The following is an 8,394-nucleotide window of genomic DNA, read 5'->3' as shown; positions in this document are numbered from 1 at the left end:
GGGTTAAGCCGTGACGTACAAGCGACATGCCTCCGTAGTACGTCTCATTTCGCAGTCCGCGGAGGCCAACCGCTGGGTCCTCTGCGACAGCGAGGCTCGGGTCCTCCAGGAGGTACCCAGCCTCTGAATTGGGACATCAGCTATAGTTTGTTGATCAACGCTGGAACACCAAACACAAATCTACAAACAAATAATCTCAGATCCAGTCGTCATGAATCCACCTTCCGGAGGGATTCCCCGATCATTTCTTACAGTTTCTCCTCAAGGGTGTGTCTCCCTGTCCGGTACAAACACACTGCCTGAGGAATGTTAGGCTATGTGTATTCATTTTGTCATTAACCTTTTTTTCGACCACACTTTATTTATTTATTTTGGTGACCGATCCGACCTCCATGCTGCTACTCTGGTTCTTAACTGCATCCACCAAACAATATGACTTCTACCTCCCGCCTCCCCAAAATAACCAAAATCTGACACGGTGTGAGATGTTTTTTTAAGCTCGTTTCTGCTCGCCATTTCTGCGATCTTCACCTTAACTGCAGTCGCTCAACAATGCCGGGGAAAACAATGAATCCGAATACGGCGTTCTTGACTATTTATAGGCCAAACCATCGGCGTCTACGTGCAAGCTGCAAAAGCTGCCACCCGCATTTCAAGTCGATTGTGATTTATAAAGGGAAACCGGCGTAGGAAGTGCATACGCAGTCCTGCGCCGGTTACGCAGTCTTTTATGAATCGCCAAATGTCTGTGCGGATTATTTTGCTTTGTCCTACGTAAGCAACCTTCCCACGTCATCCATCCTACGCAAGGCTTTATAAATGAGGCTCCTGGTGTTTGTCATTATCAGCCAAAATAAAATTAAACATGGTAAACATTAAGAATGAATTATTAAGGAATAATTTGCTTAGGTATTTTACCTTTGACACAGTTCATCATTTCTTCTCTCACTGTCTCCTTTCCCATGGCATGGGTCTACGCCTTGGGTATTGCTGCTATCTCTCTTAAGGAGGAGCCTTGGGCGCATTTGTTGTTGCCAGTCTATGACAGAGCACCAAGCGCCATGAGGTAGTTTACTGTCAAGGACGTAGGTTCCCTGCGCACTTTCTTTTCTATGGATGAAGCTCTAGTTAGATTCAGGGGTCCATAATTGTTTAGTCTCACTGATGAAGAATGTTGATTATAACACTCGAACTAGTTAAAACCTGAGCTGCAGAAGAGTCTTCAGAATTGGTTTGGCAACCGCTGTGGTCAACTCGTGACACACCACCTGTTTTGTCAATTCTCTGGCCGTAACCCCAAATAAACCACCAGTGTTTGCCATCAAAGCTCCAGCTCTCCTCGTGTCTCTCTGAGTCCTGACTCTCCATTGCTACAGAAGTTTCCCCCACAAAGATGTTAGCCCAAAAAATGTGAAAAAGAAGATTGTGTTAATGTTGTTGTTTGTTGCTGTATTTTGGTTGATCTGTCCTAAAGACTTGAGATTCCTAGCTTAGAAAAAAAAAAAGTTTAAATGTGCTACTTGATTTAACTTTGATGGTTAAAATATAAAGTGCTTACTCACAAATTCATTTGGATATTTGCTCCTTAAATTTGAGCACACTTTCACTCTAACCACTATGGTATAATTGTTATTTCATTAGCATTCTGCAGTTAAAGCTATCCTGAGGATTCAATCATATCCTATAACGACACAAGAGAGCTGTAGTCCTTAAGTGCTAACAACATAACCTTTGTTTATCTTTATTAAAACGAGAATGTCACATTTTAGTTCCCAGTAGTAGACATAAATGCACTTTACATGAAAATGGATTTGCTAAAGTGATGACATTTAAACCTCTTTTGCTCCTTTTTAAAAGCATCTGGTCTTCAGTGGCTGTCAGAGGAATTCAGTTTATGCGCGCCTCTTAAGAACAGGAACGATGCGGTGGGCTTCAAGAACTGGCTTCAGGAGACCTGGGTGAATCTGGCTATGGTGGACTATCCCTACGAGGCAAACTTTCTGCAGCCTCTTCCTCCTTGGCCGATCGAGGTACAAACATCTACTTTATTAAAACAATTTAAAGTTCCTGCTAAACTTTAAATTCATTTACTGTCACTGTTTACTTTTGAAATGAAGTTTGTCCTTGGTGAAGCGGCTGACTTGGCCTGCCCTAAATTGCAGTGAATCGTGATTCAGACGCCGAAGTGTTTGTTGTGGTCGTTGAAGCCTTTGTTTACAAAAGCTGTCAATTAACTTCATTAATATTCATAAGGGGTCTGGTTTCCTTTTTAGATTTTAAGTATTCTTTAGATGAGCAGCGACAAGTAAGCCACTATTCTTTTGGTGTGTCATACCAATGCCCCTTTCATCTGCACACTCCCTCAGATCTCTGAGGTGTTCCTCTGAGGACGCTCACATGGCGGCACAGAAAGAGGACACTTGCCCAGAGCAGCTTGTGAGGCCATCAAAACAAAAAGCTCACCGCTCTCATTTATAAAGACACTGTTACACATACTTCAATGGACACTTTTTTGGGAAAAAATAATCACATAACTTGCCAAAATTGCAAAAACAAAGCAACTTTCATTACTTTCTTTCTTTTTTTAACTCACAACATTACAAAAAGTCATTTGTTTTTGTAGCGACCAAAATCATATAGAAATAAAACGGATCATAAACTTAAAATATCACTGCCGCTGAGGCACGAGTTAGCGAATCTTACGCAGGGCAATGATCCAAGTCCAGACAAGAATCTCCATTTGTGCATTTTATTCCATGATCCAATATAATTTACAAAAGAACAATGAACAGGTTTCCTATATGCCTTTCCTATGTCTTTTCTTCTTTATCCTGCTTGAATTACACTGGTAAAAAACAGTGTGCCTACTAGTGCTCTACTCCCACCGCCACCTGTCTCCAATATATAGCATTACACCAGATGCTCTAATCACCCCATGCCCAAACATGCCTTCAAAATAAGAGAACTACTATTTTAACTCACTTCAATAACGATACTAACCAAGAATACATTTACTATAAACACAAATAGCAAGAAAAGTAAATGTTTAACTATTAAATAATATAAAGCAATATGTAGCTCCAACAGTTTTTATGTAAAAGAGCCGGTGACAGTATAGCGGTTGTCTTGCGGAGGCTGATTGACTTCAGTTCAGTGTATTCTAGATGTCACCTTGGCATGTCACGTGAATAAACCAAGCTCTGCTGCTGACCCCCCAACTCTGTTTTGGTGCTTCGACACCCCTCCTCCAGCAGACTTTCTAAAACTTTTAGTCGTGTGATACATTTTTTGTCTGCTTATTTGGTTATCGTTGAGCCGCTGAATAGACCCAGGAGAACCATGTCAGGTGAAATAAACCCTAAATGGTCATTTTGAGTTTTTTGGCTCTGTGCCTTTAATGTATGCGACCCCTATGGGTGGTTTAAGCGGTTTAGGCAGTGGGTGCAAAGAGGAGCTTTTTTAATGACAAAGCTAATGTGATTATCTGAGTGAGTGTGAGAACGGGGTATTGAGGGCTTAGAGGAGGGAAATCTGTTGGCAGAGATGAATGTATAAGCCTAATCCTATCTGAAAAGTAGGGAGAAGATGCTTTGGAGCAATTGCAGTGTTTTTTTTCACAGTATAAATCTTTGGTTGGACATGTCTGTGGCCCTCCTCATCCATCGACCACCAACTCCTCCCCAGTCCTCAGACAAAAGCCTTAGTAACAGACTCCACACTAGCTCAGCTCCCCTCCAACCTCCATACAAGAAAGCCCAGTTTCTCCGCCTCACAAAGAGTGCAGAACAACAGCCAACTCTGCCACTGCAACCATAACAACTCGCAGTGAAATTAAACAAAAGCTGAAACGCAAATATTTATCATCCATGCTACTTATTCCGAGAGATCGACCATGGTTAACAAAATAGCCGTACGGACAGCAAAGCTTAGCAAAATGTAGATCATTGCCTTAAAGTTAATGGACGCTTTTTTCCTCCCGTGCCAAGATTAGAGCCATAAATTCAAGTTGATTCCAAGGAATTTCATATGCTAATCAGGCGCCACCACTTTTTATGTGGAAAAACACTTTATGGGCCACAAGAAAACAAGGTCCAGTCTTGTAAACAATATGGAGAACCATACGGGAACAAGATATTTATATTTCTAAGTTTAAAAAAGAAAAAGGCATGCCGCTGTATTTATCTGTAACTTTTTGTTGTTTTCCCGTCAACCGGTCAACAATTATTGTCCTCCAAAATTCTAATTAAATATAAATGTTGTGTTAGACTTGGGTTTTATTCTCATTATCACAAGTTTGAGTCTTCTTTTTGGAATGTATGGTCAATAGAAAACCTAATTTCTTAGATAATAAATAGCTAAAACGTTTTATACATTTACAAATGCAACACGGGAAGACGTGGATATTATACATTTATAATAAAAGTAAGGTTTTTGTTGCAGTTGGATCAAATTCCCCCCTATCCCAACATAATTGAGATCATTGATCTGAGGACCACAGGAAGGTATACAGCTTGTCTAAACTCTAACGCAATCACAAACTTCTTGTTAATTCTTGGTGTTTTCTTGTTCCTGTGTTATCATTTCCAAGGTGGTCTGCAAGCATCTTGCTTTGGATCCCTCTGTGTCCGACTTCCAGCTGCTGCACGGTGTCTCGGAGGCAGCAAAGGTCTACTACAACTACACCGGAAGCTCCTCCTGTCTCAACACGTCTCAGACAGCGACCGGCAGCCTGGGCCTCCTCGGCTGGTTTTACCAGGTGAGCTGACACACAGCGCAGGGATCAGGCGTGTCATTTTGAATGAATCACAGCCCAGATGTGGCACAGGGCAGCTTTACCTGTCACAATGAATATGTGTTCACTCCCTCTCTCCCAGGCCTGCACAGAGATGGTAATGCCCATGTGCACAGATGGCGTCCAGGATATGTTTGAACCCGAGGAGTGGAACTTCCAGGCCTTTTCTGATGAGTGCTACGCCATGTTTGGTGTCAGGCCGCGAGCTGACTGGGCAGGCACAGTCTATGGGGCGAAGGACATCGCCTCCCACAGCAACATCATCTTCAGGTAAAAATAAAATGGCAGACAGAAGGCTCCCTGTGTTTCCTGGATTTGGCAGGCGCAGTCAGAGTCTTTAAACTGCAGATTCTGACTGGCTTTTATTGCAGACTCACAAAAAGTATCCACCTGGGTAGCCACATGAGGTAGAATGAAGTATGTAAAACTTAAATGAAAAAGGACTGACTCTGATGTGGCTCAATCACAAACACTGAGGTGGGTCTTGTTAGGTTAACTACCAATTAGCAGCTTTAGTCAAGCAATAAACAGGGTGGCACTCAGAAATGCAACGTGTGAGCTTTCAAAGCAACTGAAATACATGTCATAACAAATGCCACTCATTAAAGAAAGGCGCTCAAAAATAGGAACAGCAGTATCTTACCGCCCACATGAGAGGTTGACAGATGCTGACATACACAGTTGAGTGTTTTATTATATTGTGTAGCACATTTTGTCTTTTTCATATTCTGTATTTTATGTCCATGGCCACATGTTTTTTTGGTGGGAATTTCTGGCGGTTTAAAGTGACATGTTTTTCTTTTAGCTTGTCCTTATTAGGTAAATGTTGATATAATGGCTACGGAATAATAACACAATCTGCAATTACATTGGGTTTCTATTAGCCTAGCTTACACTATACAACTGGCAGCCTCTGGTTTATGATCTTCTGGAAAATGAATGCTAAGGCTCTTCAACCATTTTGCAACCAAAACAGGAAGAGGATAGGCCTGATGTTTTCCCTGTTAGCTATCAGTATGTATTATCTGGTAGCAGAAATAGAACAACTGGAAAAATAACTATTTTGCTAATGAGTTACGGGCTTAAGAGTGTTTGAAACCTTAAGTTGGCATTCCGTCTACTATTTGAATAAGCTTTTTTATCATATCACTGTATTCTTGGCAGTTATAAGGCTCTTTGGGAAAATGAAAGGGATCCGATTGACTTTTTACAACAATAATCGTACTTGGAAATACCAGTTGGACTTGAAAGTCAAGTTTAATTAAGTAATTACATAAATGAACCACCTGTTAATTTTGTGTAGCTTAGAAGATAAAGAAAAAACAAACATTTATGTGCATAAAATGTATACTTTGCAAAACAATTCTACCAAAGTCCCCAATTATTGTGTAGCTCTAAATACCCTGAGTCGACCTCGTGGTAAACATTGTCTGATCCTATGCTGTTGTATTTCAGTAACGGAGGACTGGACCCGTGGTCTTCTGGCGGAGTGACCCACAACATCACAGATTCTCTGGTGTCCATAATGATTCCTGACGGCGCCCATCACTTGGACCTCCGCTACAGCAACGCCCAGGACACAGCTCCAGTCCGCCATGCCCGGGCGTTAGAGGTGAAGTATTTCCGAGAGTGGATAAGCCAGGCCAAACTGCGTCCCCCCCCCAGACCCTGAAAGCAGCACAATGTCCCCCTACCAGGATTACCTAGCTTTAATTGATCTGACATGGTATTCAACAGGGTGACCTCTGGATCATTATGCCAAGTTGTGTGCCTTTTTTAATTAATGTGGGGGAAGATTTTTTTCACTTTGAAAGATGACCTTTTTATAAATTAAAAAAAATCAACAACCCTTTTTAATTTTAATAACCATGTCATTAATCAAATGGTGGTGTTTTAGAATCTTAATCATTTTCTTTGTCCGATAGAAGCACACTCCATTTCTTTATGCCAAACTTTTAAATGTCAAAGGGCTACAGGGGTATGAGAGAAAAACGAGATATGCTTATGATAACAGTGCTGTCTAAATGTCTTCCTTTGTTCAATCATGTAATCACATTATCATCATGAAAAGACTGGATCATCCTCGCCTTGTTCTTTTTCTACCCTGTAAAATTTGCCAAAAACCCATTATGGCCTCTCTGCCTCCAAGCTAGTGTTTTCCTGTTGTCAGTGTAATAATCACAGATACACTCAGTTATTCAAATCTTGTATTCAATTTTTGTCAGCAACTAAGGGATTTGTTGTTCTTGTTGTTGAGACTCAGATCTATTTGTTCTTTCAAATGAGTGTACAGTCTGATGTTAGTTCTTGACATTTCTAAGACTTCTCAGGAGAATAGTTTGGCACCAAATAGAAAGAAAATCATTCTGTTTGTTTTAAACATACTCTGCACAAAGTCTGCTATTAAATTTGATATGTTATTGTTCACAGAACAGTGTCCTCCTGGCCTTTTTAAGATGTCTATTTATGTCTTATACTAGCTTTATCTAAAATGCTGTCGTTCCAAAGAAGTCTTCCATACTAACTGATTAAAAACCTGCTTATGATACGGTCATATAGTCTTTCTTAGTGTCTTTTAATCATGTTTAGATGTACTGTTGCTATGTTGAGCCCACTCTTTGTCTTGTTTTAGAGACACTGAGACTTAAGAGTTACTTCCACCTAGCAGGAACAATTGCATGCGGCTGAGATTTAATAAAAGCCCAATCGGAGGAGGCCAATAAAGTCAGTGGTGGGAGATTATTGCAGCTACGCCTGCTGACCTCACCCCTGCCGACCAACCTGTGGGATTCCCCCTGGCACGCATTCATTCACTGCCTGCCATTAAAGCCCTAAATTGCAGCACAGAGCCAGCCCATAGACCCTGGTTTGTTCCCCCCTGCTAGTAATATTATTAATACAACTCCTGGGGTGCCAGGGAGGTGGAGAGGGGCGGATGGAAGGTTAAGAGTGAAGCGGTGAGTGGATGAGGGAAGGCAGAAACCAAGAATCCTTTTGTAGTTCTCCTTTTTATTCCCTCTTTTTTAAATGTCAAGCTAAAATATTCAAATGTCACAAAAATACTAAGACGGGCGATGAACACTCTTGCTTTTTTTTTTATTTCCTTTGAACTATTCTTGCCCCCCCTTTCTTTTAAAGCTCTGACATAACATGACTTTGTGAAGCAGATGGGGAACATGTCCTGCACTGGTATGTGGGATGATTTTCTACCGGGAGGCACAAAGCCTGACTTCTCCGCATTTTGTCACAGGCTTGACTGGATTTCAGACATCCCAGTAGAAAGAAACCTAGCTAAACATGGGGGAGGACGGACTAAATGCCATCCTTAAAACTTTTCTCAGGACTTTGAGAGGTCATTAATTTTGCCAGCCTTTTCTTAGTCTCTGACACTGGCCATCAATCAAAGGTGTTATTAGTATTCTCTCGACCCCAAACTCTGAGTATGTCCCTGCTCAGACAAGGGACCACACAGTAGTAGGAAGAGATTAAGCCTGTGTGTGTCACATCACGTTGCACCCTTCTCCCTCTAAGTTGGGTGCTGCGGAATAAGGACATTCCCAGGGACAGAGGGTGTGGTTGTAGTGTTTGACTTTATCCAAAAA

At 41.4% G+C, this 8,394-nt stretch overlaps 1 protein-coding gene across 1 annotated transcript; it reads left to right on the top strand.

The window, feature by feature from the left end:
- Nucleotides 1-962: 962 nt before the first annotated feature.
- On the top strand, nt 963-7,340 carry prcp (prolylcarboxypeptidase (angiotensinase C)). The gene is made up of 5 exons (XM_010784050.1): nt 963-984; nt 1,858-2,030; nt 4,589-4,756; nt 4,875-5,062; nt 6,248-7,340. Exons 1-5 carry the CDS (start codon nt 963-965, stop codon nt 6,462-6,464), a joined length of 768 nt encoding a protein of 255 aa, XP_010782352.1. The 3' UTR covers nt 6,465-7,340.
- The last annotated feature ends 1,054 nt before the right edge of the window (nt 7,341-8,394 follow it).

Source organism: Notothenia coriiceps, unplaced genomic scaffold (assembly GCF_000735185.1).
Source record: "Notothenia coriiceps isolate Sejong01 unplaced genomic scaffold, NC01 NC01_scaffold00026098, whole genome shotgun sequence".
Taxonomy (NCBI): Eukaryota; Metazoa; Chordata; class Actinopteri; order Perciformes; family Nototheniidae; genus Notothenia; species Notothenia coriiceps.
This window is presented reverse-complemented; position numbering and strand designations above follow the sequence as displayed.

What these genes read in the sequence shown, in the direction of transcription:
- prcp (XM_010784050.1), top strand. Translation starts at nt 963, where the DNA reads ATGGCATGGGTCTACGCCTTGG. An exon ending in TTCCTCCTTGGCCGATCGAG is followed by an intron (nt 2,031 to 4,588) that starts GTACAAACATCT and finishes ATCATTTCCAAG; the next exon opens with GTGGTCTGCAAGCATCTTGC. An exon ending in CACAGCAACATCATCTTCAG is followed by an intron (nt 5,063 to 6,247) that starts GTAAAAATAAAA and finishes GTTGTATTTCAG; the next exon opens with TAACGGAGGACTGGACCCGT.